At 40.7% G+C, this 26356-nt stretch overlaps 1 protein-coding gene across 1 annotated transcript in view; it reads left to right on the top strand.

Annotated features, from left to right (window-relative positions):
* The window catches only part of slc26a6 (solute carrier family 26 member 6), a 37764-nt gene that overhangs the window by 7017 nt on the left and 4391 nt on the right, over nt 1-26356 (top strand). Inside the window, exons 4-17 of the mRNA XM_028825241.2 lie at nt 2254-2429; nt 5646-5810; nt 6637-6789; nt 6868-6950; nt 13253-13400; nt 14523-14636; nt 15491-15568; nt 15687-15782; nt 15866-15972; nt 18848-18917; nt 19008-19100; nt 22595-22759; nt 22842-22896; nt 22985-23118. Coding sequence (XP_028681074.2) covers nt 2254-2429; nt 5646-5810; nt 6637-6789; nt 6868-6950; nt 13253-13400; nt 14523-14636; nt 15491-15568; nt 15687-15782; nt 15866-15972; nt 18848-18917; nt 19008-19100; nt 22595-22759; nt 22842-22896; nt 22985-23118 — 1637 coding nt within the window. The remainder of the gene's footprint in view (nt 1-2253; nt 2430-5645; nt 5811-6636; nt 6790-6867; nt 6951-13252; nt 13401-14522; nt 14637-15490; nt 15569-15686; nt 15783-15865; nt 15973-18847; nt 18918-19007; nt 19101-22594; nt 22760-22841; nt 22897-22984; nt 23119-26356) is intronic.

The following is a 26356-nucleotide window of genomic DNA, read 5'->3' as shown; positions in this document are numbered from 1 at the left end:
TTTTAAATCCAGAACTAAATAAAAATTGTTGACTCCACTGAACTAGAACGAAATAAAAACTTTATAAAATAAAAACTGAAACATGAACTGAAATATCACTGGTGAGCACATCGGGAAAACAAATCCTCCTAGCAGTGAGACGCCCAGAGTAGTTCCTTTCAATTACCTGACATCTCTACATTTCAGTTTTTTTTCTGACGATTTCAATAGTGTCTAGGACCCTGGGCTTTTTACAGCACGTGCTTACACAGCTAGTTTAAATGTAATGGGTGTTTTTGAGTTCATGAAAGCCAGAATTTTCACTCATATTTCCCTTTTCAATTCAATTTAACAGTTGTGAAGCAGCTACTTCTTTAATTTGGATTAATCCATGTCAATTAAGATAGGATTTGCTTCCATCTGCCCTGTGTAGTGACAATCTGACATATTTCTCTAAAGAGAGTACACACAGTAAGCTTGTGGAGGGGTTTATTCTGTGCAATATACTGTATTTACTGTTACACAATACATATAGTGCGTTTTAGTGAGGAAATCAACTCTTATTGCTCATATAACTAGCTTTAAAAATATTCCTCTTTAGAGGCCTAAGACCTTTCAACAGTACTGTTTGTATGTCTGTCCAGCCGGGAAGGAGATGTGCACCAACAAGAAAAAAATTCAGCCAAGCATACCTTTAGCTCTTTGTCTATGGCAAAGCACAGCCTTCTATATGGAACTATTTATTGTGCATGTTTACAACTAGGTCTCTGATTGATAGATAGACAGACAGAAAGACACCATATAATAGATAGATAGACACTATACAATAGATAGGCAGTAATTAACACAGAATGATTAATATATGTACTTTTTTATGGGTGACTTTAAAATGAAGACATTTCTTTCATGAACAACACGTCTGCCTTTTCCTACTTTACTGGCCACCTGACTTTTGAACTTTTATCTAGTGCAGTTATTCTCATTGCAACCCATTAGTAAGATGATCTCCTCAGGCAGTTAAAAGAAAGGTAATGATTTGCTCTTAATCATTAATCCCATTAGCTAGATATAGAGAGAGACAGAATCCTAACCCTCCATGCTCTATCTCAACTCCCAATTAAGGGTGGTTTGAACGTTTATTTATTTTGTCAGCAACCACATTAAATGGAATCAAATCAGGCACCCCAGCAATCAGTTATCTAATAACATGAATCCACAGTGGTAATTACCGCTACAGAAGTGGGATGAGGTATAAAATTTCTACCAATGGACAACATTTCACAACCCGACAGATAGATAGATGTTCAATCAGTGATCTATACAGGGCCAACAAGTCTGGTGAAGAGTAGAAATGCTGGTTCTATTCAATAAGGGCGCGCACAAAAAGGCGACCTTCAAAAGGGCGACCTCAATTGGGCGCCGAATAAATGCGCGCGCAAATAAAGGATGACCTTCGGAGCGAATTAAATTAATTGTCCTTGATTATGCTAATAGACCGCATCTCGAATATCTACGTGGCATTGCACATAATCTACAGCTTCAAGTGTAACTTGCTTTCACCTTTTTATACATTCAGTCATTGCCTTAATCTAATTTTCTGTAATTTTGAAAACAACGAAATATAGAGAGCTTTAGAAATAGTTCGTTAGAAGTTCATGCATTAATTAATTGGATGTTTTAATATTCTTGCTCTCACCTTTTTATACGTTCGATCATTGCCTTTATCTAATAAATTTTCTGTAATAATTTTGTTGCGTTTGCCTTTATTCGCTGCGCCCAATTGACGTCACCCTTTTGAAGCACTCCTTTATTTATGCGCGCAGTTATTCGGCGCTCAATTGACGTCACCCTTTTGAAGCACTCCTTTATTTATGCGCGCAGTTATTCGGCGCTCAATTGACGTCACCCTTTTGAAGCTCGCCTTTATTTACGCGCGCCTTTATTCGCCGTGCCCTTTTGAAGGTTGCCTTTATGTGCGCGCCCTTATTGACGGATACCGAAATGCTAGCTCACTTCACATATTAGGGGCTGTTTTATGTATTCGGAATCATCCAGAGATATAAGTATGCTTATTTATGGCTAATTCCAGTTTTTATTTTTAGCTACTGACAGCTGTATTGCACTGAAAACTTAATAACTGAACATCTTACTAAGATTTGCTTTTTTGATGTGTTCTGTGGTCACTTAAGCTTTCGCATATTTTGGCCTGATGTCACCCAACCCCGTGACTGCAACATGTCTCACTCTTTTTTTCTTCTTCACTTTGTGTGGCAGGCACCTTTGCTGTCATGAGTGTTATGATGGGTAGTGTGGCAGAAAAGCTGGTCGCTGAAAATCATTTTTCTACAAAGCATAACGTCACCAATCTGACAACCGAAGATGTGGGGGCGCTGACTGAAGAGCGGGTAGAGGTGGTGGTGGCCCTGACCTTCCTTTGTGGATTGTTTCAGGTAAGTTTGGCGAAAAAAGTCACATTTGTGTAAATTGCACACATTCCTCTGCTACCTTCCAATGAGAATTATTAGCATCCCCCCCCCCCCCCCCCCCCTGAATTCGCATGACCCAGTAATGCTGCTCTTTTTATTCCTGCAGTATTTACTGAGTTATGCAATATTTACTGAAATTACTATTGGCACTAAACTGATTTGACAGGACAGTGCATTATTTCAAAAGTTTTGCTTCCTTTTGCTGATTATGATAGAAAACTTCACATTTACAAATATAACTTTAAAGAAACTTGTATTGATTTTAGCAGTGTTTAATTGCATAGTTATGGTGACACACTGCATTACCTCAATTAAGCTAAATTTTGGTGCTGCTCAGCATCTGATGCTCCCCGATTCAGTGCCCAACAATACTCACTCAATAAGCACTAATGGATTCCACTCGCCCTGATACCACTTATTTGTCAACACAATTTTCGGGTGAAATTTTTCACCAAGTTCATCACTGACTGCACCAGGATTAGCAGGAAAGAAGTCCAACTTTGAATGTGGAGAATGGATCTTTAGCAACATGTTGCACTTCATTGTTTTGACTGTTTTGAAGTAGGATGTCAACCAGCTGGATGTAGTTTGGTGCTTTGGAGTTGCCAAGAAAATTCTCAACAAAGTCCTTGCATGCCTTCCATGCAATATCTGCTGTCTCCACTAGCAGGTCTTTGAACCGCTTGTCATTGGTGACATTTCTAAATTGTGGACCAACAAAAAATCTTGCCGGCAGTTATTCATGGAAACTTTTGTCTCAAATATCAGTCTTTCACCATTTCTTCTTTATCACTGCCACAAAATATTTCATTAGTCCAAGACTTGTATAAAGAGGAGGTAAAGTTATCCTTGTTGCATTGACAAAATGCTTACAAGAGCAGCTAGTGCTTGTTAATGAAATGAGACTCTTTAGCATGGCTGCGCCATTCACAAATGAAACATGCAACTACTTTTACATCACCTGAAATGTTCCACTTTTATAGTTGTTGTATTGAACAAACACTTACGTTTACTGGCCACTTTACTAGGTACACCTTGCTACTACTAGGTTGGGCCCCACTTTTACCTTCAGAACCGCCATAATTGTTCTTGGCATAGATTCAATAAGATGCTGGAGACATTTTTCATGGATTCTGGTCCATATTGACATGATCGCAGTGCTGCAGATTTGTTGGCTGCACATCCATGATGCAAAACTCCCATTCCACCACATCCCAAAGGTGCTCTATTAGATTGAGATCTGGTGACTGAGCACAGTGAACTCATTGTCATGTTCAAGGAACCAGTTTGAGATGATTTGAGTTTTGTGACATGGCACGTTATCCTGCTGGAAGTAGTCATCAGAAGATGGGTACGCTGCAGTCATAAAAGGATGGACATGGTCAGCAAGAGGTAGGTAGGTTGTGGCATTTGAATGATGCTCAGTTGGTACTAAGTGGACCAAAGTGTGCCAAGAAAATATCTCCCACAGCATTATACCACCACCATCAGCAGCCTGAACTGTTGCTACAAGACAGGATGGATCCGTGCTTTCATGTTGTTGATGCCAAGTTCTGACCTCGCCATCTGTGTGTTGCAGCAGAAATTGAGACTCATCAGAACCGGCAACGTTTTTACAATCTTCTATTGCCCGATTTTGCTGAGCTTTTACAAATTGTAGCCTCAGTTGCCTGTCCTTAGCTGCAGGATTGGCACCCGGTGTGGTGGTGGTCTGCTGTAGCCCACCTGCTTCAAGGTTTGATGTGTGCATTCAGAGCTGCTCTTCTGCAGACCTCGGTTGTAACGAGTGCTTATTTGAGATACTGTTGCCTTTGTTTTAGCTCCAACCAGTCTGGTCATTCTCCTCTGACGTCAACAAGGCATTTTTGCCCAGAGAACTGCCACTCACTGGATATTTCTACTTTTTCAGACCATCTTCTGTAAACCCTAGAGATGGTTGTGGGTGAAAATCCCAGTAGATCAGCAGTGTCTGAAATACTCAGACCAGCCCATCTGGCACCAACATCCATGCCACGTTGAAGTCACGTAAATCACCTTTCTTACCCATCTGAAGCTTGGTTTGAACCTCAGCAGGTCACATTGACAATGTCTACAGGCCTAAAATGCATTGAGATGCTGCCATGTGATTGGCTGATTAGATTTTTGCATTTAAAAAAGTTGAACAGTTGTACCTAATAAAGTGGTTCATGTATGTATGTATGTATGTATGTGTGTGTGTGTGTGTATATATATATAAAACTGAAATGTACAGATGTCAGGTAATTGAAAAGAACTACTCTTGGCATCTCTTTCCTAGGAGGAAACTTCTCTTAGTTTTGGTGACGTGCTCACATCACTTGTGTATTAGTGGCGGAAGGAAAAGTAAAAGGGATACCGTTTTGTCGATGCACTCGCATCACTTATGTATTAGCGGCTAAGCAACTTTGTCTTTCTTCGGAAGTTTCGTTTTGCTGACATGCTCGCCTCAAGTTTTCTGGTTCCTCGGAGGTGGAGCCCTTACCCCGACTCCACCTCTCACTTCTGGGCCGGATAGACACACACATTTCCATACTTAGATGTTTATATATATGATACGCACAAAACTGAGATGTTCTTGAAATCAATCCGTCTGCCCAAGATGGTTTTGTTTCCTTTTATGATGGATTCTGGGAGGAAGAGGTGGATTCAGGTGGTCTGACCCTGGAAGTTTCATGACAGTTGGAGACATGTCAATTTTCCTTTTTGCAGAAGGGGAAGGAGAAGAGAGAACATTATTATACAGTGCCCCCTTATTTCTTAGCGAAAAATAACAATCACACAAGCTTTTAGGTTGTTCCCCAAGCACACACTTCTGATAATACAGTCTATATATAATATGAGAGGAAACACAAAATAGGTGACTTCAATAAAATGGCATGTGATAGGAAAATTTAAAGGCGATTTGTCATCAGCAGGTCAAAATCCATAAGATATACTCAAAATGAAGTAAAATCTTCATTGTCCAGTATAGTTAATATCACATGAAAATAAAAATGTAAATACTGGTACTGACCTTATGTGTGGGTGAAAGTTACTAGTCCAGCATGACAGCTACTTGTCTCACCCCTTAATTTACATCACAGATACTGAGCCTGATCCTAAATTCACAATTGTCTTACCTAATCCCTGCCTTGCAGTTTATAATCGTTTGTTTTTTTGTAGGTTTGCATGGGTTTGGCCCGGTTTGGATTTGTAGCCATTTACCTTTCAGACCCAGTAGTTCGTGGCTTTACAACTGCTACAGCAATTCATGTGATGGTATCGCAGTTAAAATATGTTTTTGGAGTCAGTCCGAAAAGATACAGTGGGCCTCTGTCCCTGTTGTACGTGAGTATTCTTTAGAACATAAGAATATTTTCCCACATATCTAATGAATCTTAAATATACCCATAATGCCACTGAGAGATATGAGTATACAGTATCTGCCACCTGCTGCTAACATACTCTGTGAGTTATAATTTGTGATTGTAATCACAGTATTTTAATTCTGTCAGTTTGTCTGCTGGTGTATGTTAATGTCCTAACCATTGGTCATTTAGACATATAATTAAGAATTATTATTATTATATTAGCCTGCCTCCTCTTTCCTCACAAGGTATACTGTGTTACGATACCCCATACTCCTTAATTGCAAATCTTTGCCTCCTAATGTGTGACATAATACCCCATTTTATCTGGAGTATATGAAACTAGGTTCCAGTAAGTTATGTTAACATATACCTCTTTATTATCTGAATTTGGCTTTCTATCACTGTGTGTTGAAGTTTACTCCTCCTTGTTCCTCAAAGGTGAGTACACCCCACCTCAGATTCACGAGCTTGAACCTTCTAAGTTTAAAATATAGTGGAGTTATGGAGAAGGAGAATTAATATGGGTGGTACAAAATGGGCAAGCAAATATTTTAAATGACTAAGCGGTGCAAACTGTTGTCTGTCTCAGTGATATGGGGAATGTTGGTATTGCTATCTGTTCAAAGGAGAATAAAGCCAAGTGCAGTTTTTTGTGCTGCTGCTTCTGCAGTCAGTTTTGCTCACACCTCCCTGTGGCCACTGTGATTTCTGCAGCATGCTGGGTGCTTACAGGAAATTAACTTTTAACAAGTGTAGAATCTGATGCAGATTTAATCCTAGCATTTGATTTTATTCTCTTACAGACCATAGTGGATGTGTGTATTCTCTTGCCCCAGACAAACCTGGGTCCTCTAGTCGTTTTTATGATTTCCACAGCAGTGCTGATTATTGTGAAGCAGTTAAACAACACCTGGCACCACAGGCTACGTGTGCCCATCCCAGGAGAGCTTCTCATGGTAAGGAGCTAGCTTAAACGGTCAGATCCCAATGATGACCCTGTATCACGCTAATTCTCAATACCACCTCCCGTCCAGGTCATTGTAGCCACAGTCGTCTCGGCCTATGTGAACTTGGACAAGAGATTTGGAGTGGAAACCGTGGGAGAAATTCCTAGTGGGTATGTGCAACAATGCCTGAATGTATTTAAATACTACAAAGTAGGGAAGGAGGTAGAACTCTGCAGGGTTGCCAAGCATTTGCTTTCTAGTTAGTTTTGCTTGGTATTATACTGCTAGGAGTTCACCAGGAATTCATGCAATTGATATTTATTCAGTTTATTAATCTCATGCTGGCCCACACCACCATCAGTTCCTTTCTGTAATCTCCAGGATGTATTTCTTTAGAGCACACTAAAGTAAGAAATCCTTCCTGTAATTTTCGTGATCAGCTCATGTGTGAAATCTATTGAATGCACTTCAAGAGGGCATAATAAAATACCATTCTGGAACTCACTTAGTTAATGTCTGACTGGTTTATACTAATAAATCTTTTAAGTAGAAGTGGCCTACTCCTTCGTGTTAATTTACACGCTTTTTTAAAAGAAAGAGATAAATGATTGTTGCTTTCATTTGCACAATTAGCTAATAAACTAGTAGATCCTTTTGCAATCTATATAATGGATTCTCCGGGCTGAAAAATGCTTCCCATAGTCTTCTCATCTTTATGGCTCACACTTTCAGTTTCATAAATCAATTCTATGATACAAGACATTCCTTTGGTAAGATAGCAAAATAATTTGCCATGCTATTTGTGACTGGATTATTCTGTACACTTGTCCAGGGCACATGTCCCTTTTAATACCTAACAATCTCTGTGACTCGGATCCTCTGCCCAGTCTATAGAAGATATTATTAGGAAAGTCATGATCCAGTCTTTTAGGTAATTCCTACGGTGGGTTGGCACCCTGCCTGGGATTGGTTCCCTGCCTTGTGCCCTGTATTGGCTGGGATTGGCTCCAGCAGACCCCCGTGACCCTGTGTTCGGATTCAGCGGGTTGGAAAATGGATTGATGGATATAACTGATTCTTACTAACAGAATCTTTTTGTAATGCATTCTTCCAGGTCAACAGATCACTTCCATTACTTCATTACTACATGCCCATGAGGAAAGGACTAACACAAATATTGGTTCTCTTAGTCTTATACTTATTTTCTGACTGTTACAGATCATTTAAAAATCTACATTAAGTGAGAAACGCCTTCAGGTTCATGAGACCCTTGTTCAGTGTATGCAATGCACTGATTTGTGCAAAGTTTAAATTCATCTGCCATGCCCTTATTTACATGATCACATAATTTATCTAAAATTCTATTTGCAATCTGTCTAATGTATTTATTTATCAGACTAGATCTCTGTTTTATAATCAAAACCACAGATTCTTAAACTTCTCTGAATTCGTGGTGTGCAGAGTCGAGATGCCCGGTAGTACTTAATGGGGAAAGGTCATGTACGGTTTGTGGAGTATCTTCTAATGGGTTTTCTCAGGGATTTCAAGCAAACAGCATTGCTTCTGTTATGGTGTTGGAGATTCTCCAAGGGGTATACGTGATGGTGGTCATCAACGATTCTAGGTCTGAAACACACAAAAAAAGGCAAAATTAGTTTGTGAGAAAAAATGTGTAAGATGGGACGCCAGGGGAAGGTTGTAATTTATAGATTTATGCTGAAATTGGTCAATCTATGAACTTCTTGAGCTCACTTAATCGATGTAAGGAGACTGCAGGAAACAGGAGCCTCCATTCTCTTAGCAAGAGTTTTCATTGTGGCCCTCTATAGCCTTAATGGGACACAATTACTCAAAATAGCATGTTTTTTTTATAAATAAACATAAGAAAGGGATCCTTCCAGGAGGAACACAAATGTAAAAAATAGACAACGGTAATAGCAAGTCAGGCTCTCCTTTAACAGTTTTTGAGGTGTGTCTTCCAGGTGAGGTAGCTTGACCACTGTCCCAAGTCAAAGCATTCCTTCACCTCATACTTCAATTCTGCTCTCTCTTCTTCTCCTCCTGCTGAGACCCAAGTCACCTCCGAACTTTAGACTAAAATGGTCATTTTCCTGAGTAACCGTTTAAACTCCTATACTGGTTCCTTTCCTGCCAAGAAGAAATTGCTTCTGTGATTAGGGAGAGTCTTGGGAAGATGGATAAACATGTTCACCTATAAATGGACAGGTCCCCTAGGCAGCCCAGGGCCTGCCTCAATGAGAAATCACACAGCCAATCACTTTTTACTGGTGAGCTGTGTGTTCCCTCTAGATAAGCTGGAGGGCGAAAACTGACTTCCTTCTAATCCACATAGTCCTCTCCTTTAAAAGGGTATTATGGTCCCACTACTGAGTCTGAATCATGTGTTCCTCCCTATCAACCAGAAAATGTTTTAACCTTTTCTCAGCAGCTCTCCTTGTCCTTACTTGTCCTCATGACTTTTACTTGTCCACTGCCTTTTTTAAAATTTTTTATTGAAATTATTAAAAGCATGTAACGTTCCATACAATCAAGTTAAACTTAACACCCATGAGAGAGACGGAAGAGCAACAGGCAGAGTAAAACTTTGAGAGTAGTAAAAAGGGAAAGAAGTCCTTCTCCCCAGTATAAAATGTATTCTAAAATGTTCTTGATTAGATCCTGCCATGTTTTAAAAAAATTTTGCACAGATCCTCTAAGTGAGATTTTTTTTCCCTCAATTTCAAATAGTATACAGTGATCCCTCGCTATATCGCGCTTCACCTTTCGCGGCTTCACTCCATCGCGGATTTTATATGTAAGCATATTTAAATAAATATCGCAGATTTTTTGCTGGTTCGCGGATTTCTGAGGACAATGGGTCTTTTAATTTCTGGTACATGCTTCCTCAGTTGGTTTGCCAAGTTGATTTCATACAAGGGACGCTATTGGCAGATGGCTGAGAAGCTACCCAACGTACTTTTCTCTCTCTCTTGCGCTGACTTTCTCTGATCCTGACGTAGGGGGTGTGAGCAGGGGGGCTGTTCGCACACCTAGACGATACTGACGCTCGTCTAAAAATGCTGAAAGATTATCTTCACGTTGCTATCTTCTGTGCAGCTGCTTCCTGAAGCGACATGCTGCACAGTGCTTCGCATACTTAAAAGCTCGAAGGGCACGTATTGATTTTTGACTGTTTGTTTTTCTCTGTCTCTCTCTCTCTCTCTCTCTCCCTGCTCCTGACGGAGGGGGTGTGAGCTGCCGCCTTCAACAGCTTTGTGCCGCGGTGCTTCACATACTTAAAAGCCAAACAGCCCTATTGATTCGTTTGCTTTCCTCTGTCTTTCTGACAGACTCTGCTCCGGACGCGCACTCCTTTGAAGAGGAAGAAATGTTAGCATTCTTTTAATTGTGAGACAGAACTGTCATCTCTGTCTTGTCATGGAGCACAGTTTAAACTTTTGAAAAAGAGACAAATGTTTGTTTGCAGTGTTTGAATAACGTTTCTGTCTCTCTACAACCTCCTGTGTTTCTGCGCAAATCTGTGACCCAAGCATGACAATATAAAAATAACCATATAAACATATGGTTTCTATTTCGCGGATTTTCTTATTTCGCGGGTGGCTCTGGAACGCAACCCCCGCGATGGAGGAGGGATTACTGTATAACACCAGCTACCCACTGACTTAAAAGAGGTGGGTTAGGATTCTTCTAGTTTAACAAAATAAGTCTATGTGCCAATAATGAAGTAAAAGCAATTAGTTTGTTTGTCCTTCTCCACTTTAAGCCCATCTGGAAGTCCACCAAACACAGCTGTTAATGGATTAGGAGGGATTGTGACACCAAGGCTGTCTGATAGGCATTTAAAGATTTTTGTTCAGAATGATGTTAATTTGGTAAACACCCAAAACATGTGGCCCAGTGAGGCCGTAGCTTGATTGCTACATTCACAGGTTGGATCTTACCCTGGAAACATTTTGGACAATTTTAAATGAGATCAATGTCATCAATAAAAGATTTTAAGTTGAATAATTGAATATTTTACACGTATGGATCTCAAATGAATTCTGTGCATGGCTGCCTTCCACTTCTTTTCTGAAATGTTGAGTAAGAGATCCTTTTCCCACTGTACTCTGGGATCTTTTAAAGGAAGAGATTTTAAAATGTTTTTATATATTATAGAAATGCTGTACAATATTTCTTCTGGAACAGAAATAGGTGGGAGGTGAGGAAAATGAGCAGATTTTGTTTAGCAAAGTTTGTAATCGGGAGATAGTGGAAAAATTGTGTTGTTGGGAAGCTAAATTTGGAGTGTAATTAATCGTAGTTATGCAAAGACATTATTTATATGCAGATCTCTAAATGATTTAATCCTATACATTTTCCAAACATTAAAAACTGGTGAGAGGGTGGAAAAAGGCAGTTATCATGTAGAGGTGCCACAGATAGAGAATATTTTAACTTGAAGTACTTCCTACATTGGTTCCATATTCTGAGTGAATGAAGGACAACTTGTATTTACTGGGGTACAAAGCAAGGAATTAAAAAGGAGTACTGCAGGATTTCATTACTATTGCAGACCAAGCGTGTGTGTGTTCATCCATTTGTGTCAATATCCAGAGTTTTATAATTTGTATGTTTGCTGCCGAGTAATAAAATTGAAAATTAGGTAGAGCCATGCCACCTTCTGATTTAGGTCATTCTAGGGTCACCCTTTGGATGTACTGCGGGCTTCCGTCTGTGTGACCCCGAAGTACTTCCGTGTTGATGTAACCATAATAGTCCCCGGGTTCTTGGTGAGCTCCCCCTGGCGGTCCAGGGGAGCTGCCATCTAGCGTCCCGGGGGATGTAGTGTCCTGAACATGCTGCTTTTCTACCTTTCATCTGATGAGGGACGTCCAGGCCAGGCTGAAATGCCTGCTGTCCATCACAGTACTCCCCCTCCAGCTGAGCATCATGATGTGAGGCAGCCAGCCCCGCTAGGGTAGTCCTGTCCCGGGAGGGACTGTCTGCTCTGACTGGACCATGGCTTCTTTCTGAAAAGCAGGAACATGAGAACAACGGGGAGACACGGCACTTTTGTTTTCTTATAACGCCCTCCCCGGTTCTCCCTGGACAGTCTCTCCATAAATGACCCGGCCAATTGCATTCGTAACACAGCCGCCTCACATATTGTAACGCCCAGCAGGACTGGAAGCATGCCGGTAACGTCTGCGCTGCCCTTTGTCCAGCTGGAGGTGGACTATCTCCCCGCCCACTGTTAGGAGTTCCCTGCTTTTCTTGCGGGTTCTCCTTTCTTTCTGGGGATTGCTTACAGTTTGGGTCTCCTTATGAGTATGAGAGAGACCCTTTACTGTCTGCATCCCTTTATTTTTGGGCGAAAGCAGCGCTGATGTCTTGAGGTTTGGGACAACCCAGAAGTCAGCACTATCCTGCAGCTCCGATGGTCCCGCTCCTTCCACTAAACACACGGTCATCACGCCCCGATCACTTGTGGGACTTGAGATTACTTGGCAGCCGATACTAGATAATCGCGCTGCCCTTGTAACCTGGGTCCCAAATTCATGTATGGCACTGAATTTACCCACCTGTACCGCCAAATCTGTCATCTGTGGCAACTCCCCGTCCGAAGTGGCGTAAGTACTCTTCCACACGCCTTAAAGGTGCCTTATCTGTTTTATTGAGTTGATGACCTGAAAAAAGCTCTGCACAGGCTGTATTAGTTTTTCCACATTGTAATAAGTCCTTATTTTTCTTAGGAAAAATGTTAATTAATGCCTGTCGAAGTTTGAGGTAGAGTGTTATTGTCTCTGTCTTCTATAAATGTTGCAAATAAAAGGGGAGCTAACTTAATTGAAGTTTTTTTTATATAAAATTCAGCAGGGTAGCAATCAGGACCTGGTGCTTTCCCACTCTGAAGTGAGTTTATAGCATTGAGTAATTCTGAGACTGCCAGAGGTTTATCCAATTCCTCTTCAGTATCTAGTTGTGGTACCCTTAATCATCAACATCAATTCTAAGGTAGTGGCCAACGCCTGATGATGTATCAGTCTATCAATTCACACACTGCCTTCTGCAGTTTATTTGGTCAAGCAAACAGAAAGATCACTTGTAATCTACATAGTTTATTTTCCCACAAAAGGTACCCCCTTTTTAACATGGTGGAACATAAAGGAATGTGAATTGCTTCTGTCTCTCTCAGTTGTCTTAACTAATTGCCTATATCTGCTTTGCTTCTAAAAGTGCACCACACATGTGAAGAATCATATCTTGTAAGGGTCTGGCCTCCAGTCCTGACCTCTCATTGCATTTTTCACAATAGACCCCCCAAACCCCATCCTCATGCTTGGTACACTTTCTGTGAATGCAGTCTTAAGCCAAATTTTGTTATCAGTTGGTCCATTTGGTCCGTACCTTTACTGGGGATGACTTCTTCACATATTTTGCAACTTTTTGACCATACTTTCTTTTCAAGACTTAGGCCACCCACACTCCCTGATGTGACTCTGTTTAAGGACCTTTATGCAGATGCCTTTATTGTGGCCATTGTTGGCTACAGCATGGTCATTTCTCTTGGTCGAGCTTTTGCTGGGAAGTACCACTACAGGGTGGACAGCAACCAGGTGAGTCCTGCACATACCACACGCCTTTCAGCAGTTTGTCTTTGCTTTCTTGTGAGCGACGTTATGACAGTTCTGTCATATCAACCTGAATAGCTCAAACCCAGATTTGTTAATGTTCTAAAGATTTTCTGACAACACTGTCAAATTACATTCTTTCCCCATTGTAATATTCATTATCTATTGCTGTACCTTTACAATTCCATATTTCTATTGTAAAAATCTATACTCTGGAAATGCAAAAATAGCCATAATACTGGCTTTTACATTCAAGTAATGCTATATAAAAATGTTATGTTTTTCTGTAAATATTTTTCTCGTATTTAGGCAGTGTATGTCATGTTTAATGGTGTTTGAGTATGCATTGTTATGTGTGTTTTGGTCCTCTGTGGACACCATAAGTAAGAATCGTCTTGGAAGGAATGTTTTTAAATTGCCATGGGAACCAGAAAATGAGGAGGACCAGCATCATTGCAAACGTAAACCAGAGCCACTTTATTTGCAATAACCACTAAAAGGTTTTTAATCATCATTATATCCAAAAAGTAATATTAATAGTATCAAAATGGACTTCATCTAAGAGTACAAGTCTTCTTTCCACACAAAATTTAAACAGACCGTGCACAGATTCCTCTTATTAGTGACTGAAAGAGTGTGGTGAGCACTCATGGATTCTCCTTTTTCTCTCTGCTGCATTTGTGACATACACTGCAAACCACAGGCATGTGACTGTATTTAACCAATTTAAGTTTTTGTATATGTCATTTTACATAGTCCACTAGGTTTGATAGATCGGGTAAATGGAAATCCAAATATGGTGGTTGACGATTTGAGGATTCCTCAGATAAATGTAATTGATCAATTTATACCTTTCTGTGAGGGCCGGGATGCAAGCAACAAAAATGGTAGCTTCATTGTGAATTGTTTAATTATTAACCCCTCTTTCTGACCTGGACTACAGATGAGTGGCAATGGTGTTGAGTACCAGGCTTGAAGTCCAGGACCATTCAACAAACATTTATTACAAGCGTATTAACCTGATAAGATTTGAGTTGTGCAGAGATGGATGTGCTTTGTAAGCTCAGAATGGTAAACATAACTGTAGCTTTTGGTACCTCATTTCAGGAGCTGCTGGCTCTGGGGCTCAGTAACATTGTGGGAGGGCTGTTCCAGTGTTTTGCCGTTAGCTGCTCCATGTCCAGAAGTCTTGTCCAGGAAGCATCTGGTGGAAGGACACAGGTAGTAGATGTTCTGGAGTGAGTGAGTGGATTTTCTCGTGCAGAAGCTTGTGGTTGAATGAATATGGGGGAGAGTTTGAGACGCTGGAGTAGTTTGATATGTCCGCATATATGAGTATAGAGATTTGCATGAATAAAAGGTAAAGATAATATCGATGCTGAATAGAAAAAGATACAGTTGCATATGGTGTGTTGGCCCTATAGCCTCCAGCGTGGAAATAACATTTAGCATTATTTTTTCTTTTTTGTTGATACATATTGTGCTGATACTGTTATAACTTTTTCCATAAAACGCAGCAAAAAACATTGTAGACTTCAAAATATCCTAAATCAGACCCGTACCCCCCATAACTGGAATAAATAGACAGAGGGTGGTCCTCCAGTTGGTTGTCACGGTGGCCCTGACCCTTAGTACTCTATTGTAAGGGGACAGGGCACATAAATAACACATTAGCACAAAAATAAATATGATACACACTTAATAACAAATGATGATAACCAAGAGGACCAAACGCATTACCCATAACAAAATATACAAAATTATATTTAATAAACAATAAAAATGTTAAAGAAAACTTTACTCAAGTCAAGAACAAAACCCTGGCTAAACAATGACCAGTATAGCCTTTCACGAACTCCATCAGTGTGCATTAACATGTTAACAAGTGTGAGGCGGAGAGAATTGCAAGAAGCTGTGTGTTTATGGAGGACGCATAACACAGAATTTGCCCACACCCAGTCATTAGCAAGTTTTGTGTAATATGAGCAGAAACTGTGTGTGTACATCTGAGTACATGCGGTTTGCAGAATTCTACTTTTTTCCATACTTCTACATTGATCCCTCTTTCCCAACAGGTAGCAGGTGCCATTTCTGCGCTGTTCATCCTTGTCATCATTCTGAAAGTGGGGGAGTTCTTCCAGCAGCTTCCTAAGGTAAGTATTCCATCTGGTCATGTTCTCCTCTGCTATCTGAGCCACGAGTTCCTGACTTTCATTATTGTGACCTTCCACTCCAGGACTCCCTCACATCACTCCCATGTTTCCCCCCCAGGCTGTGCTGGCTTCCGTTGTGATCGTCAACCTGCAAGGAATGCTGAAACAGTTTTCAGATGTTCACACTCTTTGGAGGACCAATCGAGTGGACATGGTTGTTACACCTTTCTACCAGACCTTGAGTAGGTGGGCCTAGAGCATTATCTCACCGCACTGACTACTTTGCTTTGCCTCCAGCTGGTATGGATCATAACGCTGGTCTCCACGCTGCTTCTGAATATTGACCTGGGACTTCCATTAGCCATCGCTTTTGCTGTCTTGACAATCATCTTCAGAACACAGCTGTGAGTACCTCTCTGTCTGCCTCTGTGTCCCCTGCCTAGAGCTCTTTAACTGACATTTGTCTCATATTTTTTCTACACCTATCTGCCTGGGTAATTACAACTTCTAGTTCAGGCCTTCACTCACACAGCACCCAGACAGAAGTCTCCACATGACATTTTATTTGTTGGTATGTGTGCCAAAATAGATTTGCACTCGTCCATACATTAATTTTATGAAACAGTATGTGTATTTCTATTTCTGAGGTCGCAATGACAGATCGGCCATCTAGCTCTGTAAAGTGCATTACTTGTGTTCTGTCTGCTGTATTGTATTTACCCCATTTTTTGACATCCATTGCTTGCCCAACCTACAGTGCATCCAGAAAGTATTCACAGCGCATCACTTTTTCCACATTTTGTTATGTTACAGCCTTATTCCAAAATGGATTAAATTCATTTTTTTCCTCAGAATTCTACACACAACACCCCATATTGACAACGTGAAAAACGTTTACTTGAGATTTTTGTAAATTTATTAAAAATAAAAAAATTGAGAAAGCACGTGTACATAAGTATTCACAGCCTTTGCTCAATACTTTGTCGATGCACCTTTGGCAGCAATTACAGCCTCAAGTCTTTTTGAATATGATGCCACAAGCTTGGCACTCCTGTCCTTGGCCAGTTTCGCCCATTCCTCTTTGCCCATTCCTCTGACTTGGCCACTCCAGGACAATAATACATTGTTGTTTCGAAGCCATACCTGTCTAGCTTGGGCTTTATGCCTGGGGTAGTTATCTTGCTGGTGTTACAACTAGGAGTGTGAAAGCACAGAATCCCAAAAAACACTAGAGGGGGCTATACCGCCAAAACCCAGTTAGATACATGGGCGAATACAGAAATCTATAGAAACAGGTTTTATTTCCACAAAAGATGCTCTGTAATACCCTGAAGCTCTGAAGAGCACAATGGAAACATGAAGCTACCTAAAACAAAAGGCAATCCACTCAAATCAGAAATCCAAAAAATGGTCATAAAACAGTACCCAAGAGAGTCATAAATCCAGAAATTCACAAAAGCAGAGCAAAACTCAAGAACATGCCAAAACTCCCTAGTGCATTCGAAATGAACAGCCAGAAACTTACAGGAGACCCTCTGGATTTACAGGGTGGATTGTAGTTCCTGGTGGTGTTTTAATAGGTGGTCCCACCTCTTGGAGAACCACCCACGAAACATGTGGAACATAAGCAAGGTGTAGTACACAATGCAGATAATATCAAAGTGAAAATCCCTTTACCCTCACAAGCCTTCTAGAGCCTGCTGCATAGAAACATCACCACATCATAATGCTGCCACCAGCCTGCTTTATGGTTGGGATGGCATGTTTTTCGTAATCTGCAGTGTTTGGCTTATGCCAACATTGGCATTTAGTCTAATGGCCAAAAACCTCAATATTGGTCTCTTCCAGCTGATTTCAGAGTTTCCCATGTACCTTCTAGAAAACCCCAGCTGATATGTCATGTCACTTTTTTTATGTCTCTTTGCAACGTTCCTTTCCTGCACATTTTCTCCCATTTTATCCTCTGTAGGTTGTTAACTCCTTCAGAGTTATCCTAGGCCCTTCGGTGGCTTTAATCACTAGTCTTCTTTTTAGACCACTAAGTTCTTGTGTATGGCCTTCTCTAGGCAGATTTACAGCTCTGCCATACTCTTTCCATTTCTTAATGGGTGATTTGACTGGATTTATATTTTATTTTCTCCATCCTCTGACTTGTGCTTTACAAATCTCTTTCCACAGAGTTGCATGGCGTGGTCTATTGTCTTCATTGTGTTGGTTAGGCTTGTCCACTTTCCCAGTGGTTCTCCATAACTCTTGTCCTTCTGACTTAAGTCTTTCCATCCATTTCCCTGCTTGTATTCTATTACTGCATTTTTATTTTTGGTATCTCTCAGTTACTTGGCCAAATATCCACACCACACCATGTGGACGTGAATGCTGTAACTCCCTACTGTTCCTGAATATGTATTTCTAAATTCTGTTAAGGTTTTTCTTCCACTGTTCTTGAGGATGTGCTCTTAACTGCTCATTCGTAAGGTACCAATTTAGACACTTCCCCTCTTTTTTATGTAAAAGTAAATTTTATTTACACCATATAAAATATGATCCACCTCTTAGCTGAGCAGGTTTGGAAGCTACCTATAGTCATTCAACAAAGATGATAATCTGATTTTAAAGTTTACCCAAAATCCCTTGCAGTTATGCAAAATAGTCTTCTGATTGCATCAGTGACCCTCTCTGCCGAATATGGCTACCATACTGACTCGTCGCAAGTTGGACCTTCAATATAAGGTGCATTTTTACTACAATGTTGTTTAACAATAAAATGTGAAAGCTATCTAGGTGGTGAGATGTTTTCAAGGCACTCTTGATCAAATTTGCTTTTTAAAGTATGATGAGTTTCATTTAGTCAGCCCTGCATATAAGTGCATGTGTGTACTGTCCTGCTCGCCAAATACTTTCATTCTGTTAGCCATATTTCTTGCTCCCTACCACTCCTGTCCTTCCCCCTAATTAAACTGTATTAATTAATGGTGTGCCACCCTTACTATTCATCTCCTATGGCTTGTAATTAGTTTCTCAGTGTCACTTCCTCATCATCTTCAGAATCCAGTTTGAATGTAACTTGACTACCACACCATGTTGTTTATCTAATAATCTTGCTGATTACTAAGAAGGAACCTGCAAATCTTTGAAAAACACCAAATGGGTTATGCATTTTTCCACAGATAACTAATTAGAAAACTGTTCACTCCGTCATTACGTGGAAATGTTGCTAATCCATGTCCTCCTGCTTCCATCACTCTTTCTCTTTCTCACTCTCTCTGTGTTCCCATGCAGGCCACAGTACTCCCTGTTGGGTCAGATCCCAGGCACAGACCTGTACCGGCCAGTTGAAGTGTTTAGTCAGGTATTCTGTTCTTTCACCATTCCCACAATATCTCGAAACAAGTGCTTTCCAATAAGTACAAAGTGTTGCCTTGTTCTTTTTCCCTTGTAGGCCAAGGAGATCACTGGAATTAAAATATTTCACTCATCGGCCACTCTGCATTTTGCCAATTCAGAGCTGTATCTGGCAAAGCTGTCTGAAAAGGTGAAAGGGGTGACTTGTTCTTGGGTTTTCTTCTGTCTACCTGGCTCTTTTAGCAAACAATGAAGCGAAGTTTGTGGTGTGTTAAGTTTCCCAGAACACTTTGACTGCTTTACATGACTAGGTATCCTACTGACGGGTTCTATTAGGACAGTAAATTTTAAGCATCTGACCTTTTAGGCCATAGGGTACAGGGACATCTCTGGGGCTTTTTTAAAAGAAAATTAAAAACACCGAATTAGTCTTTTCATACTTCTTTCTTCTGGGGAGCGTTGTCAATGGTTAAGCTCTTTTCCAGTTATCTTGAACAATGATAGATCCGCAAAAAAAGGAGCTTCTGTATTGTCCCTCTGTGTTTAAATTCTAAACAAACTTCCTTGCCGGAGTTTCAACTGCTTTCCCACTGAGGAAACACAGAAAAGAAAATGGAACCAAACAGTCAACAGAGACAAATGACCACATTTCTATATGCCAGGGCAACACTTATGTTTGCAGGCAGATCTTAAAATCTGATGACCAAACTGTAAAGTTTAGAAGTTGCTGTAAGATGGATGCTGTGTCTTTTTCAGTGGAACACATTAGGTAAATGCTTTTCTTGGAGGTAATGTGCGAGAGTTTGCACCAATGGAAAATGGCTTTGCAGGTCCCTTCTCAATGGAACCTGACTATGCAACGCCACCCACTCCTGGTCAGTGTACACAAGTTAACGTAACTGCAGTGTGATTAAGTGATATTTTTTTCTGACTAACAATATGAAGCATAAATTTTAAATTTTGTATTTCTGCTTGTTTCACGTTTGGAACTTAACCCACATACAACAAACACGAAAAAAACAATGCAAAGATAAATGGTTGATAATTAAACATAGATCAAATATGGTTATTTACTGTAATAAGATTACAGATAATTTACATTGTTTATTCTATATTACAATATACTAACATCCGTCAAAATGGAACAAGCTAATGTTAAATATAAAAAAGTGAGTTAGCTAAAATTGTTGGCATACTGGCATAAGAAAGTTAACAAACTTACCTTGGTAATTATGAAGGCATTCCTCCGTGAAAATGTTAAGTCTTTATGAAGTTTTGAATCTTTTTTTTTTTTTTGTGTAGTGGTTTTGAACAATACTACTTACATTGAAAATTGAAAATGGAGAATCAGAATAAACACGATCCATTGCCGGCAAACTAACTTCTGTTCACCCATAGAAGTGTCACTTCTCAATTTTGTGTGAAGGGCTGTTTGTTTTATATTAGTTGTTGTCATCCGAGGGAATGACAGGCTGGTACTGTTTACTTGCAGAATTTATCAAAAACGACGCACAATGGCGTCCAAAAAAGAAACAAAAATGCTGCCCCGTAACACTTGGGCTGGCTTAGACGAGTAGGTTGACCTATGAACAAGCTGTGGAGCTCTTCCTCTTAGGTCGTTTGAACAAGAAGTGCCGCCTCATTCTGGATGGCCTCGTTTTTATGGCCCAGGGACTGGAAGGGGCAGAGTCAGTTGCCCTCGTTGGGTAGTTTCTGGAGGAAGAACAACACGTGACAGCTAGCAGCAGCGCCCCCTTCTTGGCTCAGGGTGGTAGTACATACAGCAGGGAAAATAAGTATTGAAAACCGTTTTTTCTCAGTAAATATATTGCTATAATGGGGCTATTGATGTGAACTTTTCACCAGATGTTGATAACAAACAAATAATCCACACATACAAAGGAATCAAAACAAATAAGTCCATAAATTAAGCTATTTGTAATAAAGTGGAATGACACAGGAAAAAAGTATTGAACACATGAAGAAAAGGGGGTGCAAAAAGGCCTGGAAAGCCACGAAAGCAGCTGAAATGTGAAAGTATTTAGAAAGCCATCCTGATAGCCTCCTATCAGTGCAAATTAATATCCGCTAGTTTAGTCCTCATTGATGGCCTATTTAAAGGTTTCTTCATTACCAAGGAGTCACACAAGAAGCATGTCATTATGGGTAAAAGTAAAGAGCTCTCTCAAGACCTTCACAACCTTATTGTTGCACAACATACTGATGACATTGGTGACAGACGTATTTCTAAACTTGTGAATGTTCCAGTGAGCACCGTTGTGGCCATAATCCGGTAGTGGAAAGAACATCATTTCACCATTAACTGGCCACAGCCAGGTGCTCCTTGCAAGATTTCTGACAGAGGAGTAAAAAGAATAATCAGAAGAGTTGTCCAAGAGCCAAGGACCATTCACGGAGAACTTCAGAAAGACCAGGAATTAGCAGGTGCAGTTATTTCAAAGAAAACAATAAGTAATGCACTGACCTCTATGAACACTCACCACAGAAGACTCCACTGCTGAAGAAAAAACATGTTGAAGCTCATTTAAAGTTTGCTGTATAACATTTGGTCAAGCCAATGAAATAATGGGAGAAAATAGTCTGGTCAGGTGAGACCAAAATTGAACTCTTTGGATGTCATTGCACACACCATGTTTGGAGGAGAAAGGGCACTGCACACCACCCCAAACACACCTCACCAACAGTGAAGTTTGGAGGTGGGAACATCATGGTGTGGGGCCGACAGATTTCATAGAACTGAAGGAAGGATGAATGGAGAAATGTACTGGGACATTCTTGATAAGAATCTGCTGCCATCTACCAGTATGCTGAAGATGAAACGATGGGGGACATTTCAGCAAGACAAGGACCCCAAACATACAGCCAAGGAAACGCTCAGTTGGTTTCAGAGAAAGAAAATAAAGCTGCTGGAATGGCTCAGGCAATCACCCGACTGAAAGAACTGAAGATCAGAGTTCATAGAAGAGGCCCCCAGAACCTTCAACATTTGAAGACAGTTTGTATGGAAGAATGGGCCAAAATCACACCTGAGCAATGCATGTGACAAGTTTCTCCATACAGGAGGCATCTTGAAGTGGTCATTACCAACAAAGGCTTTTCTACTAAGTATTAAATAAATTTCAGTAAGCGTGTTCAATACTTATTCCCTGTGTCATTCCACATTATTACGCACAACTTAATTTATGGACTTGTTTGTTTTGATTTCTTTATATGTGTGGATTACTTGGGTTGTTACTGACATCTGCTGAAAATTTCATGTCAACAGCCCTATTAGAAATAACTCTACTGAGAAAAACGTTGACGTGTTCAATGTTTAATTTTCCTGCTGTATCTAGGAAGAATGCTGAGTGTGACCCTCTGGCGTGCATGGGTGACATTTTGAAAACCGAGAAAGGAGATATACAAAATTAAGATTCCCTACTAAATTGAGAAATGTAGTCAAATGCTATAATCCTACAGTAATAATAAAATACTACTACACCATTAACTATATTTCCAAATGTTCTGTGGGAGGAAGTGGGCTGTCTTTTTACCTCACGTCATCTCGGAGTCTTTCTTTTCGGCTTTCTTCTCAGTAGCAGATTTGATTCTTGAAAGTGTAGTTACATCCTCTGGACTATAGAAGAAATTAATTCATTTTGTATTTAATCACCGTCATTGTAGGTGAAGTTGCCCGCAGCTTCAGTGAGCAGTACCAATGGAGTCGTACAGCATGGCCTGGGGTCATCGGAAAGCCTCGCTACACTACCAGCCGTCCCCCATTCCATCATCCTGGACCTAAGCCCAGTCAACTTTCTGGACACCGTAGCCGTGAAGACGCTAAAGAGTGTGAGGGTTCAGCACGGGGATGTGACTTGATGGTGGGTCACTTGGTGGAACACTTGATGATGCTGTCTCTTTCCTCTTGCAGATTCTGAATGATTATGGCACATTAGGAGTAGAGGTGTACTTTGCTAGCTGTCAAGGTGTGTCACAAGTTGAAGAGAGGGGCTGGTTATCTCTTGGAATTTTAGGATGCGGCGATCAGCCTCTTTCTGTTTTCTTGTTTGACAGCTTGTGTCATGAAGCAGCTGGAGCAGAGTGACTTCTTCACAGGAGCCGTTACTAAGCGGTGTTTCTTTGCTAGTGTCCATGACGCTGTGCTGCACATCCAAGGGTTGAGGACTGAGAGATGCAGCAACTCTGAGGTGAGTGCATGTATACACTCTTGTATTGTCTGTAGGAAGACATGATGAAATAAACACTGGACACAATCCAGATCTCCATAAGGAGAAAAGACTGACTTGCTGTATTGTCCCCACTGGCACAACAAATAATGATTATGCTAATGCCCAGGAGAAAAATACAATGGATCTAGTATGTGAAAGGAAAGAACTATCACCATTTTATAGAAGATATTACATTCTGTTCACAAAGAGGAAAAACGCGTGTAATATATTAGCTGCAATGTCATCACAAAAAGATAAAGAACAAAAAACACTAGAATAATCCCACAGCTCAGTATCAGTTCTCAGCATTCATGTTTAACAAAATAACAGTGAAAAATCTGTCCATCATGAAATAAACACTAAGCACATTGTCTAAAAATACACATCAGACCCCCTGGCCACAAGGATGACAATCGTGGACATCCCGTCTTCAAAGAGATTAATACTGACTAATCGTATCTATTATTAAATTTAGAGAATGACATTAAAAATATGTATTCATCGTAGACTGAGAATTTAATAAATGGATGCGAGTCTGCAGCAAAATATTAATTCTAAACTAGAGACCATATCCATGATGAAGTAAACAGCGGGCATCCTGTACATCAGAATGAAAAGGTCTACAAGGAATATTGCTCAAAATGAAATATCGAACTTAAAACATCAGGTCCAAAAGAGGATGCAATGAATGAATACCTGGGAGAAATAAAACTACGTCAAAGTATACACGTAGATACTAGATTTGATACTGTTACTCATATCAAAGTGGCACAATAATAAATCACAACAGTCTCCCTCTGGAAAATGGAATTCTGCCTGAATGCATACAGGGCCTATAAAAAGTATTCACCCCCTTTGGAAGTTTTCTGCTTTTATTGGTAGGCAACGTTGAATTACAGTGGATTTCATTTGGCTTTTTTGTCATCGATCAACCGAAAAATATTCCTTGAATGTCAGTCAAAACAGATCTGTGCAAAGGGGTGTAACTTAATTACAGATTTAAAATGGAGAATAATTGATTGAAGAATGATTCAAGTCAGTCAGTCAGTTTAGTAGATGCGCATTTAACAGTGTGATGCCCGGGCGCATACAGCCACCCTAACCCGACACAGACAGGCAGACGCAAGTTTAGGACACAACACACAGGTTTATTTACAACCGGGGAGCTCAATGTCCCTGCTCCTCACCTCACAGTACATAAGCACCTCAGTACACGACACACTTCTTCTTCCTTCCGCCTCCACTCCATGCAAGCTTCGTCCACCTCCTTCCCGACTCTGGCTCCTCAAATGGAGTGAGGCGGCACCTTTTATAGGGCACCCAGAAGTGCTCCAGGTACCTAACGAGCTTCTTTCAGAAGTGCTGCCAAATATGACCCCGAAAATGTCCATTCGCCCCCTGGCTCATATGCTCAGGACCTATGGGCCAGCTGGAAACCAAGGGGGCTGCCCTCTGTCGGTCCGGGGGGGGGGAAGAAACTGTCCTGGAAATACTCTCTCCCCCAGTCCTTCCATAATCAGGTCCGCCCCAGCCGCCGTGACAGCCTTAGGTTTATGTACTCGGGACTCTACCAGCTTTACAATTCTTCCCTGTTCTTTGCAAAACTGCTCAGGCTGTGTCAGATAGCATGGAAATCAGGAATGAACAGATCTGGACCCTGACTGTGCTACTCCAGCACATTAACATTGTTGTTTTTTGACGCCATTCTTGTGTTGCTTTGGCTTTGTGCTTGCTGGCTAATAAATGTTCTCCCAAGATGCAGGTTTCTTGCAGATTGCTTCAGGTTTTCTTCCATGATTTTTCTGTATTCATTTTACCCTCCTAATGCCTGCTGCACAGAAGTATCCCCATAGGATAATGCAACCTCCGCCATGCTACACAGTGGGGATGATGTGTTCTTGACAATGTGCAGTGTTCAAACATGGCATTTAGTTAGTTGGATGAACAAAAAGCTCAATTTTAGTCCAGGCAGACCACAGGTGACCCCCAGACTCTCCCATGTGCACTTTTGTGCCATTCTCCCATAAAGATGCCACTGGTGAAGCACCCGGGCAGCAGTTGTCTGCACAGCCTCGAACCCATAACTCCTTCACAGTTTCTTGATGGCCTCCCTCACTTGTCCCCTTCTTGGATAATCACTCAGTTTTTGTGGACAACCTACTCTAGTCAGATTTCCAACAGTGCCCCATTCTTTCCATTTCTTAATGGCTGATTTCACTGGGCTGTGAGGGATATTCAGTGACTTGGATATTTTCGGGTCTCCATCCCCTGACTTGTGTTTTTCAGTCACCTTTTCATGGAGTCACTTGGAGTGTTGTTTTGTCATCATTGTGAAGGTCAGACTACCATAATGACTGACCACAAGTTAGACCTTCCAGAGAAGGTGCATTTAGACTAAAGACACTTGATCTTGTGACAACTATAGGGGCGTGCCAGCCACCCAACCCGACACAGACAGACACAGGAGGCACAATAATAAAAGCACAGATGACTTTACTACTTCACTTCGTGGGAAACGCCTTCCTCGTTTACCACAGGCACGACACAGTCCAAACCACAAAATACTCCACAATACTTTCCTTCTCTTCTTTTCTCTTCCACTCCTCCGTGGCAAGCTTCATCCACCTTCCACACGAATCTGGCTCCTGAGTAGTGTCTGCTGGCCCCTTTTATAGCACCCCTGGAAGTGCTAATGGTTCTTGATGATGTATAGGCTTGGGGTGCACCAAACTCCAACTCCCATGAAGTCCTGCTAGGCACCACTGCAACCCCATCAGTTGTCCCGGGGGAGGTAATGTTCTGGCCACGCTTTAAATTGGCTGCATCCGTGAGGTTTTAAGTGTGCCTCATTAGTATTTATGTGATTATTTTGTAATTAATAGAGACCACTTTGCAGAGATCTGTTTTCAATTCCACGATAAAGCATCTTTCTATTTTATGTATCAATAGTAAAAAAAAAGACTAAATTAAATCCACTGAGATTCAATGTTGCATAACAAGAAAAGATGAAACCTTCCAAGGGGGAGTATCAATACTTTTTATATACAGTTAGGTCCATAAATATTTGGACAGAGACAACTTTTTTCTAATTTTGGTTCTGTACATTACCACAATGAATTTGAAATGAAACAACTCGGATGCAGTTGAAGTGCAGACTTTCAGCTTTAATTCAGTGGGGTGAACAAAACGATTGCATAAAAATGTGAGGCAGCTAAAG

The sequence above is a fragment of the Erpetoichthys calabaricus genome, chromosome 18 (assembly GCF_900747795.2).
Source record: "Erpetoichthys calabaricus chromosome 18, fErpCal1.3, whole genome shotgun sequence".
In the NCBI taxonomy this organism is placed as follows: domain Eukaryota; kingdom Metazoa; phylum Chordata; class Cladistia; order Polypteriformes; family Polypteridae; genus Erpetoichthys; species Erpetoichthys calabaricus.
This window is presented reverse-complemented; position numbering and strand designations above follow the sequence as displayed.